This window comes from Mirounga leonina, unplaced genomic scaffold (assembly GCF_011800145.1).
Source record: "Mirounga leonina isolate KUSES-001 unplaced genomic scaffold, KU_Mleo_1.0 Mir_174, whole genome shotgun sequence".
NCBI classification, from domain to species: domain Eukaryota; kingdom Metazoa; phylum Chordata; class Mammalia; order Carnivora; family Phocidae; genus Mirounga; species Mirounga leonina.
The window spans coordinates 40,855,794-40,874,569 of record NW_023270451.1 but is presented as its reverse complement, the minus strand read 5'-3'; the positions used below and the strand labels follow the sequence as shown (position 1 = coordinate 40,874,569).

The window sequence follows — 18,776 nt, the reverse complement described above, 5'->3', positions numbered from 1 at the left end:
TCTATAAAAGGTCATTTAATTGTCATCCTTCATTTACTCTAACAAAGTAATAAGATGTGATGTTTCCATTAAGGTCTGGGGCCCATGAACCCCCTTGAACTGGATGATTACCATGAAAAGGAGGTAGCAGAGTTAACTGGACAGATAGGATTTGACCCAGAGCCTGTAAGTAATTGCAGTCAACTCTCAGTTATTTAGGGGGAAAGTATCCAGGTGTTAGGCTCCTTCTTGTTTTGCCACTTTTTCTTTGCTTCATGAGTAGTGGTGACCAAGCTAGCAAAGGGAAAATTTAACTCATCTTAGAAGTTAATTCTGAATTGATTTGAACCGGTTTGAATATCCTTGTCCACTATTTCAAAGAACAGGGCAGGTTTCTTTTCCTATTCACAGTGCTGGTGTTTTGTGTTTTTTTAAAACAGATTTTCTACTATGCTACTCTTCTAAAATTTACAAAGGAGTCAGTTTACAAATGTTTACCCTTTAATTTAATGAGATTCTTAATAAATTCTACAAATCCTTATAGATTGGTATATCTTGTACATTATCACTGCTTTTGAAGAGATAAAGGCTTCTTCCTGATACCCACAATAATTGAGAGTTGGCTGAATTACAATTGAAAGCCAATAAATTCTCTGCAAATATCAATACAGATTTCTTAACTGGTTATGTGAAATGGCCTGAAAGAAATGATTAAGCCCGTAGGGACAGAAATTACCATCTGTTGGCTTACTTATATACATGAAATAAAATGAAGTAATAGTACACATATATGTTGTTTTATTTAGGGCCTAGATTTTATCCTATAAAACTACAAAGTTTTTAAAACAAAATTAGTATTTTCAAAGATATAAATTGTGGAAAGACCCATAAAAAGTGACTGTAAGATATTTCAGTATGAACTCTTTTTAGACTGGACTCATTTATTTTACATGAGCTTCAGTATTTCCCAAGGTGATAAAAAAAAAAATCATAACACCTGAAGTAGTTCCACAGACTGTGCTTTATCATTCATAGAAGGGTTTTTTCTTTATGTTTCACTGGCAGCAAATATTATCTAATACTAGAAAAACCCTATACTGACAAGAAGACACTCCTAAGTCCGTTTTGTTTCTAAATCCAAACTACAGTTACGATCTTCTCACCATTCTCATTTATATTATCTCTGCTATCAATTCCATCCTCACCATCCATCCATTCTTTTTTAGTTTTTCTTCAACATATTGTCATAAAAATTTTCAAACATACAGAATTTGAAATAATTTTGCAATTAACATCCATATATCCACCACCTAGATTCTACCATTAGCATTTTGCTATACTTCTTTTATCACATAATCTATCCATCTTTCCATCCCTCCAACCATCCATTAATACACTTAATGTTTTATGCCCTTCAGAGTAAATTGCAGACAACAGGATACTTCAGCCTTAAACATTCAGCACGCATATCATTAAACACAGTTCAATTTGTTGCAGTTTTTCTTTTAAGGCAAAATACACATTCAATGAAATTGCACAAATTTTAAGTATACGTTCAGTGAGTTTTGACAAATGCACACTTTCGTTACCCAACCACCTACAGATATATTGAATATCATCCCAGAAAGTTTCCACATGCCCTTTCCTCATCAACTCCCCCATCTTCCTCCTGTCCCCCAACCACAGACATATGTCTATTAATAACCTTTTAAATACACACACTTTTGAAGTTACCAGACATGATTCACAATATTTGTAAAACATCTCAAAAAGCACAGATATGACTAGCTCCCCACACACCAGTGTTTCTCTAAGCAAAACACATCACTGGCCTCAGCATCACCCAAGATGCTTGTTAAAAAAGCAGATTCCTAAGTCTGAATGAACCTCTGAATCACAATCTCAGATGATCAAACTTAGGAATCTCATTTTCTCCCAGCTCCAAAGCTGATTCTGATTCAACCAAGGTTTAAGAACCCTTGGGTTGGGCAATAAGGAAGGCTTTCGCTGAGATTTAAATAACTGCACATAACTGTTAACATCATCTGTTGGGGATGGCAGAAGTCTTGCTCCTGAGATTCTTTCAATATCTCTGAAAGTTTGAAAGCAAAGAGTTCCTAGATGGAGGAATTTTTCTATAGCCAAGTAAAAATATCTATCCCCCTTTATCAGCAAAAACCAGTAGATGAGAAAAACATGTGTTTATTAGGGCACAAATGTCAATGTCTATAAATAAATAAATAAACATTGCAATATGCACTCCTACACCCATCCCATGTTTACTCAGTGAAAATGGGTATGAATTTTGACCTGACATTTGTAGCGATAAACTTAATAATGCCAGATTAACTGATTTTCTCCTTTTTATCCCATCACTACAGCAAGAAAAATTCCATCCTGTCTTAAAACCTCCCAGACCCTTGGAAGGACGAATTGCTCGACTGATTCAGAACCGACGTCCTCTGGAGGCTACTGTCCAGCAAAGACCACCTTCCTGTCCAGATTGTACCCCTAGGGTTTTGTGTACTTTTCATACCTTTGTACCCAGTTCTACAGAAATGATGGCACTTCGAGATAACACAGTGGCGGGTGTCACCCATAAAAAACAGGAAATTGAAGACAAGATTAAGCAAGAACAAAGCTTGCTATCTACCTATGCATCCCCACCTAGTTACTCAACAAAAGATCTGACTAACGTTTGTGACATAAAAACATTTCCAAAAATCACGGATACTAAAAAGATAGAAGATTTGTACTGGAGACAGCTGCCGTTAAAACCCCAACATACACCTTACTGTAATCCAAACCATTACATTCCATATGAGCGGTTTAAATCTGTCATACGTGACCACTGTACTATGTGTCAAAACTCTGTTAGCCTTAGTAAGCCTAGTATTTTAGAAAGTAAACCAGACTTGGAAGCTTTTGATTTAGACCATTTTTTAAGTAAGCGAGAAGAACAGATGTCCTTGAACACAGAAAACAACGAGGAAACAAGACCTATTCTGGGTTGGATTCCTAGAGCTGGAGTGGCCAAGCCTCAGACTGACCTGCTGGAGCTTAAGAACTCTTTTTCAAAAACTGGTGCACAAAAACATTTCCATAAATCAGTTCTAGAAGACCATAAAGACCTCAGGGATAAGGAGTATTCAGGAATGAAACACCAATTCTATGGCCATAATTCCTATTATTTCTATAATTGAGATATTCATCCTTTCCTTCAAAACTCAGCTTCCTGCAAGGAAAGTAAAAATATAAAAGAACCTCTTCCATGTTATTGGATTCTGTTTTCTAGAAGAGCCATGCTGATCTTGCTAATGAAGTTTGTTTTCAGGAACTTAAGTTAGGATCTGGTCAGAGGAACCCAGAAAAGGGGATGTTCTTACTTCTTGAGAAGTTTAACAAATTCAATAAAATATTAGAACCAGAAAAATTTATAGTCTTTAATCTCATTTTCAAATTATACTCCAAGGAAATTTTCCAAAATCTTGAAAAACAATGTGTATGACAAAGTTTACATCATTGTTTTATAAAAATGAGTATTTGAAATTTATATGCCCAATAATTGACAGATGTCTATACAAACTATAGTACCCTAATAAAATAAATATGTGAACAATGTCCCCTTCTGTAAATGTTTGTACAAAATAACACCAAATACAAAAGACAAAACTCAGTTAACTGAGAGCTCTATAAATTACATTAACTTAATTAATTAAATATACGGGCCCTTTTTTTATGTAAACATGTGGACAAAATAAATTGGTAGAAAAAAATGAAACCGAAAATGCTTTGCATGCACACATTCAAAGTTGGATGTTTCTTTTCCTTTAGCCCTCTGATAGAGAAACATAACCATTTCTTTCATGCAGGAAAAAAAATGATTTTATTGTGAAGATCTAACAATGGCTTTAATTAGTAACTGGTGAGTTCTTTTTTTTTTTTTTTTAAGATTTTATTTATTTGACAGAGAGAGACACAGCGAGAGAGGGAACACAAGCAGGGGGAGTGGGAGAGGGAGAAGCAGGCTTCCCGCGGAGCAGGGAGCCCGATGCGGGGCTCGATCCCAGGACCCCGGGATCATGACCTGAGCCAAAGGCAGACGCTTAACGACTGAGCCACCCAGGTACCCCAGTAACTGGTGAGTTCTAACTGTGGCAAGAAAGGATGGTGTCTTAGTCCGTTTGGGCTGCTAAAACAAAACACCATAAACTAGGTGGCTTACCAACAATACTTACTTCTCACAGTTCTAGACGGTAGGAAATCCAAGGTCATAGCACCGGCAGATTTGGTGTCAGCTTCCCACTGACTGCCAACTTCTCCCACCTCACATGGCGGAAGGGGCAAGGAATCTCTCTGGGCATCTTTTATGAGGGCACTAATCCCATTCATGAGGGATCCACCTTCATGAACTAACCACCTCCCAAAGGTGCTAATAAACTTTAGGGGTTAGGATTTCAGCATATGAATTTTAGGAGGACATAAATATGCACATCATAGCAGATGGCTTGATATCAATTACTCTAAAGCCAAATATTTTTGGAAGTTGTCTACCAAGAGTTTGGCTAACCCTCAAATGCAAGTCAACTCATTTAATGAGCCAACAGGCACATTTTAGACATAGTTTATCATGGAAAGTTCATAAGGAATTTCTAAGGAGTATTTTGTTGAGATTTCTTTTAATTTTTATGTTTCATGACCATGTCATTTAATTACACCTCCTTTAAAACTATTCTGGAGTACAATTATGGAATTTTTTCCAATCTCTATTTTAGAGCACTAGTTATAGTATAGGTAGAGCACTAGTACTGGGATATACAGGATGCAAAAAGTTACATGGTAAAATAATATTGGAGAAAACCGAGGGTAACAAAACCAATCCCATTACTTAATCACAGGACTCTCCATAGCCTTTAATATGAAACATATTTGGGAATGTGAGGGGGGGGGAGATATACACATTTCTCAAATTAATTTGATCTTTTTATCTTAGAGGTTATCATCAGACGACAATTCTGAAGAACTCTGGAAGATGCAATTCTGCAGTACAGGAATTGTGGGTTTTAATTGCACATTTTCTCCTGGGTTGCAGGGACATAGAATTGCATTAGGACCATGAGCATTCACTCCACCCACCTCTATGCAGGAGTGATACAGACTTCTCTTCCCACATCTGTGTTAGCCACCCTTCTCAATACTCCTAAGAGGATGTCAGACCTACTCCTAACTCTCTGGTTGTTAAGGCCTTACTAAGTGACAGTGAATACCTACCCTCCAAGTATGCTCATCATAAGCTCAATTTTGAAAAATATTTATGGAGTCTTCCAGATTAAGATATATTGAATCCATGTATTTAATCTCACTCTAAAAAGCACATTAAAACTTTGGTAAATTATTTTGGTTTTTTACTGTATTTTTTTGTTTGTTTTATCCTATACACAAAACCATAAACCAGCCAGGTCAGTAAGGGGAATAGCGCCAAGACATTAGGAATATCTTGGAAAGGAGATAAATGAAAGATAGATCCTAACTAGCTGAAGACACTAAGAACTCTAAACCGGCAGTGGGGAAAACAGCCTGATTTACACAGCAGACTCCTCAAAAGGTTTAGGAAATCAGTACCTAGAGCTTCTGGGTCTGGGAGTAAAGGCCAGGGGTGGGGTTGGAGTGAGACGTTGCTAAATAAGGAAGACTGGACAAAAGCTAAGACACAGCTGGCTTCCTAGACCCTCTCCCTGCCCTGTCTCACTCCACAGTGCTAGGCAACTTCCCTCACCCTGGCAGAAGTCCAGAGGATAATTTTCTGAAGAAGGGTAAAACAGGATTTCTGGCATGGAGAATACCAGGCATAGCTGAGAACTGGATGCTGTTCTGAAACCAGGAGGAATAAGTACTTGGATCAGTCAGGTCCCAGCAGGAACAGACCCTTGTCAAAGGATTCCACTGAGAGGAGTTTAGTAAAGGAACAATTTACAAAGATGTGGGCAGGGTTAAGAGAACCTCCAATAGTGAGGCAGCTAGGAACCAGCAACAGCAAGAAGCCTTACCACTCCCAACCCTTTAGGAGAGGTGAGGGTCCAGTATTACAGTGCCTCCCACTAATATACCCAACCAGAAGCCAGAGAGCAAGGAGACTCAGGTGATGTAGTCCTTAGATACCAATGTACTAAGGCAAAGAAAGGTGGAAAATGGATATAGACAGGCAAGAAGAAAATAACCAGAACAGTGATCTTATAAATACCAACTCCTCAGTGCTGAGACATGCAGCTTCCTTCCACACTAGGCTTCCAGAAAACTGACAAATATCAGCTCTCCAGGAGAGAGAGAATTCATAGCTGAGGCTGAACAAGGCTACACACTGCCCTCTTATTTTCTTATTTTAGTTCTCATATTAAAAGTGTCCTTTGGGGGTGGGGGGCCGCCTGGTGGCTCAGTTGGTTATGCATCTGCCTTCAGCTCAGGTCATGATCCCAGGGTCCTGGGATAGAGCCCCACATTGAGTTCCACAATGGGCTCCTTGCTCAGTGGGGAGCCTGCTTCTCCCTCTGCCTGCCACTCCACCTGCTTGTGCTCGCTCTCTCTCTGACAAATAAATAAATCTTTAAAAATAAATTTTAAAAAAGTATCCTTTTCAGTCTACTTCGTGCCATGTTTTTCACATTTTTCTATCTTTTGTTGGTAATTTTGCTGTTTAAGATGGTCCTCAAGCATAGTGCTGAAGTGCTGTCTAATATCCCTAAAAGCAAGAAGTCTTTGATGTGCTTTACAGAGAAAATGTTTGTTAGATGCGCTTCATTCAGACATGAGTTCTTACACTTGACACCAAAAATGTGATACATAAAAGAAAAAACTTGATGAAGTGGACTTCATCAAACTTAAAAATTTTGCTGTGTGAAAGAGCCTGTTAAGAGGATGAAAAGCTATGCCACGGACTGGGAGAAAATAGTTTATAAACCACATATCTAACAAAGGATAAACATCCAGAATACAAGATTAAGCAAGAACAAAGCTTGCTATCTACCTATGCATCCCCACCTCATTACCCAACAAAAGATCTAACATTTGTGACATAAAAACATTTCCAAAAATCACGGATACTAAAAAGATGAAGATCCGTACTGGAGACAGCTGGCGTTAAAACCCCAACCACACTGTAACCCGAACCATTACATTCTGTATGAGCGGTTTAAATCTGTCATACGTGACCACTGTACTGTGTTTTTTTCTGATTTATGTGCTACAGTTATGTATATATATATATTTTTTCTAATATTAATGTACACTTTTTATTGTATTAAAATGGTCTGACAATAAAAAAGCTGCTTATGGAATACTGTTATGTTAAACTTTACTTTCAGGGTGTTAAATCCTTAGAATTAAGGTTTCCCCAGAAAAAGATTAATGGAAACATCAATTGCTTTTCAGACTTGATAGCTGCTGCTTCAAAGGTGGTTTTACACAAACACTAAATTAAAAAAAAAAAACAAAAAACTTTAGAACACAATGAAATGCTTTTATTTCGGTATGCATCTATATCTCAGCATTTAGTGGTCCTGAACAGAAAAGTGGAAAAACGCAGCAATTTGCCAGCGAGTCAAGCCCACCAGTTTCAGGGATCTGCTGTGCAAACTGAGTTCTTTCTTAATCTCTGCTGAGGACCATGAGAAACAGCAGCACCAAAACCAAAATATGCACCAAATTCAAGGTTCTTTTTGTCCCAGTTGTCAGATTCCAAACTAGACTCAACTGGATTGCAAGATTACCAAATGAGAACCCTGTTTAAAACTTCTTCAAGTTTTAAAAGCAAAAGCAATTACAGGAAAAGAAAACAATTCATTCAGAGGGATTGTGTGTGCTTGCTTACAGGTGTCTTCTGTGGCCTTTCTCCAAGTTTCACCACCAAGAATTTTGAGAGCTGGAAGGTCTGAGTACCCCTGGTGACTGTTCTTTTCACTTTATCAAAACCTGAGCTAAAAAACTGCCATCAGGGGTGCCTGGGTGGCTCAGTTGCTTAAGCGGCTGCCTTCAACTCAGGTCATGATCCCACGGTCCTGGGATCGAACCTGCGTCGGGGAGCTCCCTGCTTAGCGAGAGCCTGCTTCTCCCTCTCCCTCTGCCTGCCGCCCTGCCTATGCTCTCTATCAAATAAATAAAATCTTAAAAAACAAAAAACAAAAAACTGCCATCAGTTGATGATGACAGCAGAGGGTAGCAAGGCTGAAGACCCAATATTCATTCCCAGGCTGGTGGAGTAAATGCGGTTCCAAAACTAAATGAAGGAAGTCATCTGAAGGAAGCTCTTTCCAACCTTACCTGATGGCTTCTGGCCAAAGCAAGGAAGTATGAAAAGTGTTGGGTTGTGATGGTACAAAAAGGGCTGTTAGGAGGAAGAAGGAAAAAGCAGTACCCCTTGATTAAGGTGGGGGAGAAGATATGGGGAAAGCCCTGAATTCCTCACCAAAGGCCAATTTCAGAGGGGAGCAGAGGGGGTTACAATCTATGTTTTGGCCAAGAGTGGTAGTGGGAAGTGAAGAAAGCACAATGGCTAGGAAGGGAGAGAGCATCATTTAAGACTTAAGAAAAAGAAACCAGGGGTGCAGATGGAGTACCTCCGCCCACCCATCAGTAGTCCCACAGGTTGTGACCTGAAACCTCTCACCTACTCTAGCAAGCCACCCCAGCTGGAGGGCTCTTGCAAGGAGGGAGGGAGGGAGAAGGCAGGGAGGGAGAAGGGTAGAAGGCAGAGAACCCAGGCCATGTAATCAGCAGCAAGGTGATTATGTGATGTGTCTTTTCATAGTTGACTCAGATGTGCCCCATTGGTTATGGGAATCAATTCAAATATACTTTCTTGATCCCACAAGTTCAAGTATGTGGACAGTAGCTTCACTTGACAGGATGATTTGTTATACCACAACTTAACATATTTCAAATGGGCAAAAAATTAGTATCATTTACAGTATCTTAAGATAAACTGCCTTTGAATGGGAGCGTCCTTCCCAAAATTTTGAGGTTTTTAAGACGTTACCTAGAAAATATACTACTATGGAAAATGAAGACTGCTTAAATCGAAGTGGGGGGCAGGGAGGGGGTCGTGTGGTTTTTCTTTTTGATTAATTGCTGTAACACTGTCCTTTGGGCGGCTGAGAGTTTCATGTTTTCTTTAGACATCATTAGGTGCCAGAGCTCTTCCAGGACAACTTTAATGCTATATGAATCCTGACATTTTGCTAGGACTGATATGGCTCTTGGCTCCACCACTCCATTAGAACTATTAACTCCATTCACATTAATTTTTGTTACAAATCTTACAAAAGGGGGGGGGGTCTTCTGGGTATTTAGGACCACATTCTATTTTTAGGCTGTATGTGCAGTTTTCATAAATTGTTCTTGGAGGCCCAATTATCATCCCTGGCCATCTTGTAAGTGTCATGACATCACATCTTCCAGACTCCAGCTAACTGTGCCATCTCCCACTCCTTTCTGGCCTCCTTCCAGTTCTTCCAACAGTCTAACATTGCAGGGGACTTTTACTCCCAAGTCAATCGTGGCTGCCATCTTGCATTGCTCTGTATATATTTCAGCTACAAAAGACATTACCATTATTTGAACAATGTCCATTAGATTCAACGATGTATTTACCTATTTTGTTGCTCTTGATTTTTTCTTTCATCTTTGATCTCTTAATCTGTAATACTCCTTTTGTATAAAAAACACCTTTTAGAATTTCCTTCATTGTGGATATGCTGTAACAAACTCAGTTTTTGTTTGAAATGTCTTTCTTTCTTTCTTTCCTTCTTAAGAAATATTTTGCCAGATAAAGAATTTGACAGTTATTTTCTTCCAGTACATCGAGAATATCCATATACAGACCTCTGGCTTCTGCTATTGATGTAAAGAACTCAGTGGTCAGTTTGAGTTCTTTGAATGTCAGTATTTCTCTCAATTTGCTTTTACATTATTACTGTCTTTGTCTTTAGTTTTTTTACTGTATTAGGAATTATTTGGTTTCTTAAACCTATGGACTGGTATCTTTCCCTCAAATACTGCTTCTACCCCTTCTGTCTTCTCTTCTTCTGGCACTCCACTTAAAAGTATATTATAGGGACGCCTGGGTGGCTCAGTCCATTAAGTGTCTGCCTTCGGCTCAGGTCATGATCCCAGGGTCCTGGGATCGAGTCCCACATTGGGCTCCCTGCTCTGCGGGGAGCCTGCTTCTCCCTCTGCCTCTGCATCTCTCTCTCTGTCTCTCATGAATGGATAAATAAAATCTTTAAAAAAAAAATTTCTTTAAATAATAAAAAAAATTTAAAAATAAAAAAAGTATATTATATATTGTCTCAGTATCCTCTTCATTTTGGTTATTTTTCAGTTCTAGAATTTCTATTTGATTCTTCTTCAAATCCGCTATGTTATTGTCTACAAATTAGCTTTGGCCTTTTTTAAAATATGCCTGGTTGGGGCACCCGGGTGGGGTGGTTCAGTCTGTTAAGTGTCTGCCTTCTGCTTGGGAAGGGTCCTGGGATAGAGCCCCGAGTGGGCTCTCAGCTCAGCAGCAGCCTGCTTCTCCCTCTCCCTGCAGCTCCCCCTGCTTGTACTCTCTCTCTCTCTGTCAAATAAAATCTTCTAAAAAAAAAAAAATATCTGCCTGGTTGTTTTTGATAGTCTCTTGTTCATTGCAAGCGCTTTTGTTTTCTGCTTTGTCCAAATGTTTTAAATGTCATTTCATATTACCCATTCAAGAGGTAGATAAAAAATTTTCTCTGTTTTTAAAGGAAAATGACACCATTTTCTCGTTTCCCTCTTCTAGGACTGTTTCCTTTGAAAATCAAAAAAAAAAAAGAAAATCCAAAAGGCCAAAGTCCTCACTCCAGCCTTTTAAGAACGTAAAAGATTCTCTCAGTGGTCTGGGCTTTATCCCTTTTGGTATGTAAACACCTAGGAAGACAGAGCTTCACCTTAGGAGCTTAAAGTAGGTGTATCTACTTGTTTCTAGGGAAAATAAGTTTTATTATTCTTTTGGATGAGGAAAACTAATTAAACAAATGGCTACCCCAATTCCTGAGTGAACTTAGGGTGAGAGAATGTGAAAAAAACAAAAACTCAACCAAGAAGGATCTGGCCACAAACTGTGATGACAGTCCTCCTACAGAAAACTGGTTACCATTAATCCAAATACTAAGCAATAATTGTGCTGCCAAAAGGGAAACAGGCTACTATTGATCCTAAAGCCTCAGGTTTGTTACATGTTAGCTAAAAACTGCATGGTATAAAAGCATTATAATTAATTTAGCTGTATAAACCGTGTGAAATTTTATTCTGATTGGGTAGTTCCTTGTGAGCTACCTATATACAACCACTTTATTGTACTTAACTCAATAATGAACAAATTTACTTTCATAATATAGTAAAGTGAGGAGACATCTCTTTCTTGGTAAGTTTCTTACTTCCCCAATGATATCTAATAATTCCAACTCCTATGGCCCTTTGTGGGTGTAATTTTGCTCCTTGTTGTTTTTCATAATGATCTCATGCCTAGCATTTCTTAAGTGCGGGAATCCTGAGAGCCTGGGTTAAAACAGTCCTTTGCAGATTTATGTTTGCTTCTCAGACACCAGAACACACTGCCCATCCACAACTACTGTGTTAATTTTTCAGCTAGAGGTTTCCCAGACCATGCAGGTAGAGTAAAATCGAACCCTAAAACTGCATGAGGGCCAACCTGCAGTTACGAATTCTCAGGGAACACTTTTTCCTTCCACTCAGTACCTACTAATGATGTGGGAAACAAAGGCAGAAGAAAAATTATTAAATTTCCTTACTACCTACAGCCCATTGACAAGTCCTTGAAACAGGCAGCGTGACAGTCCTCTAGGGACTCAACTGCCTCAATGTTAATACTTTGCTAAGTGCAAAAGACAACCCTAGCCCCACCCCCACACCCCCAGGATCCTGTAAATCTACTTAACATATAAAAACTCCTTTAGAAACTTCCTTTATCTCTAAATCCCCCAAGATACGTGTTGGCTGGCAATCACCCCAAACCCAAGCATATGGCCCACTGATATACATCTGAAGGGTCTCATGACTAAGGTTTTATTAACGGTAATAAATGACCTTTTCCCAACAATAGCTAGCCCCCTCAAGGTCCTGGAAACCTCGCTTCCAAATTCCTTAGAGACTTACGCTATCCCTACACCCCCACCCAACTTGAAAGTATATAATGGGTCGCTCCTCATGACCCCGGTGCAGCTCTTTCTGCCCCCAGGTCCTGTCCCCGTGCTTTAATAAAACCACCTTTTTGCACCAAAGACATCTCAGGAATTCTTTGTTGGTCATCAGCTTCAAACCCTAATGTTCTTTCCTACATCATCTAAGGCCAAGCCAGACAAGACTAACCTGGTTCTTCCCTTTGCTGGTGAACAGACTGTTATTTTATCCTTTGGATTCAAGTGTTTCAGCATTATGCAGGGGTCTCAGCCGAGCTTATTTCCTCACCCCCTTACTCTCACCTTTTATGAGCTTTACTTTCATTCTGCTGAGCTGCTGCTAAAGCCTAAAGTTATTTTATTTCAGCAAAAGTCCCTAGGGTGGCCCTAAAGTCAGCTGAAGCTTACCCTGTTCATTTTCAGTTCTTGTTCCCCACCTCACCCCTGCCTCTAACCTGATTTCTCTTACTTTCTTGTGACCTTGTTAAATGTTTTGATCTGGAGGGAGGGTATCTTATTAGATCTTTTTTATCCGGGGTCTTTAAAAATATGGCATCCAGGGGGGCCTGGGTGGCTCAGTCGTTAAGCGTCTGCCTTCAGCTCGGGTCATGATCCCAGGGTCCTGGGATCGAGCTCCGCATCCGGCTCCCTGCTCCACGGGAAGCCTGCTTCTCCTTCTCCCACTCCCCCTGCTTGTGTTCCCTCTCTCGCTATGTCTCTCTCTGTCAAATAAATAAATAAAATCTTAAAAAAAAAAAATGGCATTCATTATGTTGGTAGAAGGAAATATCTAAGACATTTGCTTTATAATAGCTCTACCCCTTACCAGCCACTATCAAACCTATGGGATAAGATGGAAGTAGACAGAACAGATACTACATAGAATAAAAAACAGAATATTATTGTTCTCAACTAATTCTCTCAGGTATCTTGAGTAAACTGTAAGTACTATGTGTCTCTTCCAAACGTGAATACATAGATACTATAAAACATAATTTACGGTATCTGCTTTACTAAAGGAATGTGTCAAGTATTTACTCTTGCTGTTACTTTTTTCCTCATCTTCCCATTACTTTCAATAACAAAACTCTTTATCCACAATGTCCTTAATTAAAAGTATTAAGAACTTCTGTTTTCTATTCTCCCCTTCATGGGAATAATATGGGATTAAATGATATCAATCAATTCACTGGGCCAAGTGATTTAATGCTACATCTATACCATCTGCAGTATCAGCACAATGCTGATACTCCCCATGAGTCAACTCCCCTATGAACAAAGACAGTAACTTCTGATATAACAAACACAACAGATTTTGATAGAACTATACCTGTTTAAGGACCACGTATTTCTTGGAGGGATATGGGTGAGAATATCAGTACTTGGCTTCCGAAGTACAGGTTAAATTTGCAAGGTGTTGCTAAGCTTGGTCTTTTAAAAACTTGGTTAGCCAAATAAGCCTACTTCAGGAGTACACCTAAATGCTATCTTGGTCGCTTCCAAAAGCCACAGAAGATCTTGAATAGTGTGAATTCTGCTGTTTCACAGCACCCTTTTGTGGCAGTAGCGTGTGCAATTAGAGAGAAGGGAACTGGAAATCAGGACACAGAAAACAAAATAATCCAGTTATATGGAGAGATGGGTGGTCTGGAGCAGTTATCATAGTACCAGTGATTTGGAAGGGGTGTAAGGCAATAGTATCTACTGCTTAAATTGGGGGCAGGACAAAGATTGCTAGAATGTAAGCTCCACCAGAGAAAGAGTCCTCAATGATTTATTTACTCCAGGTACATAATATGCATTCAATAAACCTTTGACTGAATATGGCAGTGCTAGAATATGGGAGGAAAAATTCATTCACAATTTGGGGGCTGAATCAGAGGGACAAGGGAGTCCAGAAGAAGCCTGCCAGTGGAATTGAGTATGTCTGGAAAGGGAGCTAGTTCTGGAGGGAAAGTACACCTGGAAGCTGTGGTATCAAACCTGCTTTCTCACGACCCCAACCACATTCTCTTACTGGAACATGTCATTCAACCAGGGTTGGATGAGACGCAAATCCTCTCTAGATTTCCAACAATTCTCTAACCATGTAAAAATGTTTCTTCCTAATGTAGCCTATAAATCCTCCTTGTTCCGTACATAAACGCAAGGGAGAGACGGGTGTCGGCACAAAAGCCGGCAAGTGTGCGGCCAGAGCTACATCCAGTTTCTGCCGCAGCTGCAGCACCTTCCCCATTCCCCAGTCTTGGGGCGTCCATCAAGGGGAGATTTGAAACATGACTTAAAGTATCAGAGGGAAGGCGAAACAAGAACATGTCGGGAGCTCGGGTCCAACTCTTAAAATTCCTGGTTCCAGGCTATGCATTTGGGGTGCGGCTGGCGCCAGCCGTGGAACCATCACAGAAACTGGTAAAGGTCGCCAGCTGAAGGCACGGTAGCCAGGAGACCTCTACGTGCGTAGAGTTGGGGCGTTCCCCTCCGGGCAGGCAAAACGCCCCCCTCAAAGTGCATTACGTCAACTAGCACAAGAGCCGTTACCTTGGCAGGATAACGCCCTCCATCCACCACGCGACTCCGCTCCACCCTCCCCTTGGGTACACGCATGCACACAAGGGCATAACGGTGATGTCAGCCCTTCCCGGCACCACCTCGTTGTCGTACATCCAATGGCCTGTCGTAACTGCCGTCAAGAGAGCAGAAGGGCACTCACGCGATACCCCCTACCCTGCTAGCCGGCATACGTGCAGGTCGTTGACGCAGGCCCTGGAGACTGAAGCCAATGAGGAGCGGTGACGTTACTACGTATTAGGGGGCGCGGCCGCACGTCCCGCTGCGAGGGGACGGAGAGAGTTCGGTTGCACCAACACCGGTACTTACGTGCGGACCGGCGTGTCCTTGGACTTAGAGAGCGGGACGTCCGGCTTGCGAGTGGGTCCCTTGCACGCGACAAAAGAGCGGTGAGCGCGCGGCGCGGGGGCCGCAGCGGGCTGCAAGCCGAGCACGGGGGCGCGCGACTGGTTGAAGGTGCGCGGGCAGGCGGAGGCCTGCGCCGGCTTCTGCGGGTGGGGCCCACGAGTCACGACCCCAGCTTGTGGTCAGCCAGAACCCGGTGGGCTACGGCTTGAGGTGGGGCGGAACCCCATCTAAGTCGGGGAATGGACTTGTTCAGGGTCCTGAAAGCCCGGAGGAGACCTCGTTGCAATACGACTGAGACCCAAGTTCTCGTAGTCGGGGTTGAGGGGCTGTGGAAGTGACAAGACTTCCCGAAATAAGGGCGGGAAGGTGAGGGACGGCGCGTAGCGCCTCACGTTCTCCTTCAAAGGGAGCAAAAACTGCTGCTCCTCCAAAAAGGGGTTATTTTTCTTCTGGGTCACCTGTCGCTTTTCCCCTTAATCTGCCTAGGCATCTCGGGAAGGTAGGTTTTATCAGTTTTCTTGAAATCGGCCTAATTGGGTGATCTCGTGGTTGACTCCTGAGATCCAGACTGGAGGATGGGGGGTCCCTGGGAAACCTCGCAGCCCACCACTGCCCTCCCACCCACACAGCAAGGCAGTTTATAGTGACCTGAGCAGGCTGGATCAAGCACGACTTCTGTTTTTTTAAAACGTATTCTGACTTCTCAGAAGTGGCTTCAGTTTGTAGTATGAGTAAATAATTAGGCTTTCTTGAAGGTTGACATTTTGGTAGTTTTGGTTTAATGTAATCATGGTTTTCAACTTACTCAGAGTTGTGACTTTCTGTGACCTTGACCTCAACTTTTGAATTAGAATTAGGTTCCCACTTGGCTTACTTGGGGTTTAATTCCCTCACTTGAGCACACATAGATGTGTATTTCAGGAATTTCTCCTTTCACCTAGTGGTTTTGGTACTAAAGAGTCTGTTGCAAGTGTACGGAGTAAAACAAGATTCATCCTGGTACTTACATCCTAGATGTGCAGTGGATTAGTAATTAAGTCACTAGACTGACCACTGATTGGTTTCCATTGGATTTTTACGTGAAAGAAAAAGGTAATAAATGGAGTCTTTCATTTTTTAGATTTAAAAAAATGGGTGATGTTGAGAAGGGCAAGAAGATTTTTGTTCAGAAGTGTGCCCAATGCCATACCGTGGAAAAGGGAGGCAAGCACAAGACTGGGCCAAATCTCCATGGTTTATTTGGCCGAAAGACAGGTCAGGCCCCTGGATTTTCTTACACGGATGCCAACAAGAACAAAGGTAAGGGGCTGGGGGCTGGGGTCAGTTTTGAAATAACAGAAGCACAAATTGCATGGATATAACCAATGGTGAGACCTTTATCGGGAGTGTAAAATACTTAACAATACATCCCTCCTTGTTTAGGCATCACCTGGGGAGAAGAGACACTGATGGAGTATTTGGAGAATCCCAAGAAGTACATCCCTGGAACAAAAATGATCTTCGCTGGCATTAAGAAGACAGGGGAAAGAGCAGACTTGATAGCTTATCTCAAAATAGCTACTAAGGAGTAATAGTTGGCTATTGCCTTATTTATTGCAAAACAAAAGTGTCTCATGACTTTTTTTGTGTGTGTACCGTATTTAAATTGATCGCATACACCAGAATTCAGATCATGAATGGCTGATAGACTATTTTTTTGGACAGTCCTGATTTAGATAAGATTGGCTTGTGGTTAAAAGAATATGATCAGCTTTTTGAACCTTGATAGTAATTCTGGTTCAGCAAGTGCTGTCACTTTTCCCCTTCTTAAAATATGATTGGAATTGATTAGTAATGTTCAGCTTTTCGCAGAGATGGTAAATGCCATCTCTGAACTTATAGGAGATTGGTTTTATATTTAGATTTATATAACTGGTTATATTAATATATTTAAATACTGAAGAAATCCCTTCACTGTCTCAGAACCAGCAAGACTCAGCTGTGTTTCAAGTTGTGTTTGTTAGCCTGTTAAAGGCAAGGGTTGAAGATAGCCTGGCAATGTCCACTTTATCTTTTTGGTCTTAACTATGCCAATTTAATTAAAATTCTCTACATCTAAAATGTTGCCTTTTGCTTAATGAAAGGCATTTTAGTGTGGTTTATGTTCAATATTAAAGAATATTTAACACTTCTCACATTTTATAGATGATCTGTAAGGTCAGATGCTTTTAAAATTCAGTGTGACAACATATAGCAGCAGACTTGGCTTGTGAATTCTCTACTAAGTCAGACTAAGTTATAATTCAGGATTGTCTTCTAAACGGCTATGCAAAGACACAGTTGTGGAAATACCATATATGTATGATCGGTAATGGTGCTTTTGCCAACTCGTTAGAAGGGTTAAAATAAAGAGATCTATCATCAGCACAAATTTGTAAATTATGTGATGAGGCTTGAGATAATTAAAAACAAAATCACAGATCATGATTTTTCTAATGTGCCTGATTTAATGACTGATGCCAAAATTTTGAGTAAAACCATTCCAAGTACTTGTGGAGCAGTGTTACTAGTTATAGTACTCAATTGTGTTTACTTAGTCCTGTAGGACACCCTGAACTAGAACAACACATCAGTAATTTATCTTTAGAGTTTCCTCAGCCAGAATGAGCACTGGAGTGTTTATGCCAAATATGGATAGGATAAGGTGCTTCTAGTCATAGTTTTGAGGTATATAACTGTATAATTCGTGTACCAAGTTATTTCGTACGTGGTCCATGCCATACGATTTAGAGTAGGCCCTGGAGGTTTTATGGAGATGGTGAAATTCTCAGTGAAGGAAATCTGGTGGCGATGAGAGCCATCTCTGGGACAAGGAGAGTGGGAAGAGGCTTTGTTAATGGTTTCAAAGGTGATGGGGGTGATAGCCTGTTAAGGCTTGACAAAGCAATTTGTAACTTAAGAATCTTATTTTCAATCATCAGAGAAATGTAAGTAAGCAAAGAAGTCACGAAACATGCAGAAACAATTTGGGAAAGCAAAAAAAAGCCTGCTGTAACTCAGAGGAAAAGCCTACGTAACAGAGAACTTGGTAACTGCAGAAGTTAGTGGTATTCAGAGACAGTACAGCAATTTAGCTTATAAGAATTACAGATCATTATGGGAAGACTTGGAGGCCAGGGAGTTGATTTACTTCTGTGCCTCCTACATCAACTAAAGCCTGTGTTGGCAGAGATAATTACTAAGTACCTGCTCTGTACTAGGCCAATTGTACTCATTAAGTGCCCCTGGTGATTTATATATAACGTTTAAGTGATCTACAGTTAATTCGGAAGTGAGGTTCCCATCTATGAAGTATATATGCTTTCTTAGAAATAAAGAGGACAAGGACGCCTGGGTGGCTCCGTTGGTTAAGCATCTGCCTTCGGCTCAAGTCATGATCCCAAGGTCCTGGGATTGAGTCCCTGCTCAGTGGGCAGCCTGCTTCTCCATCTCCCCTGCTCTTGTGTGTTCTCTCTGATAAAATCTTTAAAAAGAAGACCAAAAAAAAGCACTGTCTAACCCATGTTTTCATTCCTATTGCTCCATTACAGGTGGCTTGGTGCTATCACAAGTGAGTCAGGTTTTTAAGGAGTGTTTCCCAAGTGCCACCTACACTGGATTTTGCACTGTCCAATAGAATTTTGTGATGATGGA

At 40.7% G+C, this 18,776-nt stretch overlaps 2 protein-coding genes and 2 pseudogenes across 4 annotated transcripts in view; 2 read left to right on the top strand and 2 right to left on the bottom strand.

The window, feature by feature from the left end:
* The window catches only part of CUNH7orf31 (chromosome unknown C7orf31 homolog), a 36,656-nt gene extending 33,412 nt beyond the window's left edge, over window positions 1-3,244 (top strand). The window contains exons 8-9 of the mRNA XM_035020768.1: window positions 74-165; window positions 2,361-3,244. Coding sequence (XP_034876659.1) covers window positions 74-165; window positions 2,361-3,182 — 914 coding nt within the window. The 3' untranslated portion in view covers window positions 3,183-3,244. The remainder of the gene's footprint in view (window positions 1-73; window positions 166-2,360) is intronic.
* The window catches only part of LOC118020881, a 139,235-nt pseudogene extending 124,431 nt beyond the window's left edge, over window positions 1-14,804 (bottom strand). Inside the window, exon 1 of the transcript XR_004682039.1 lies at window positions 14,727-14,804. The product of XR_004682039.1 is annotated as a glyceraldehyde-3-phosphate dehydrogenase-like (transcript). The remainder of the gene's footprint in view (window positions 1-14,726) is intronic.
* LOC118020882 lies at window positions 8,691-10,133 on the bottom strand (annotated as a pseudogene).
* A 200-nt stretch (window positions 14,805-15,004) lies between the features above and the next one.
* On the top strand, window positions 15,005-17,570 carry LOC118020883 (cytochrome c). 2 transcript variants are annotated; one of them, XM_035020766.1, is made up of 3 exons: window positions 15,005-15,145; window positions 16,225-16,403; window positions 16,527-17,570. In XM_035020766.1, the coding sequence occupies exons 2-3, from the start codon at window positions 16,235-16,237 to the stop codon at window positions 16,673-16,675; spliced, it is 318 nt and encodes a 105-aa protein (XP_034876657.1). In that variant the 5' UTR covers window positions 15,005-15,145; window positions 16,225-16,234; the 3' UTR covers window positions 16,676-17,570. The 2 variants fall into 2 exon arrangements, with proteins under 2 accessions (XP_034876657.1, XP_034876658.1); XM_035020767.1 differs by having other exon boundaries at window positions 15,030-15,212.
* Window positions 17,571-18,776: the final 1,206 nt, after the last annotated feature.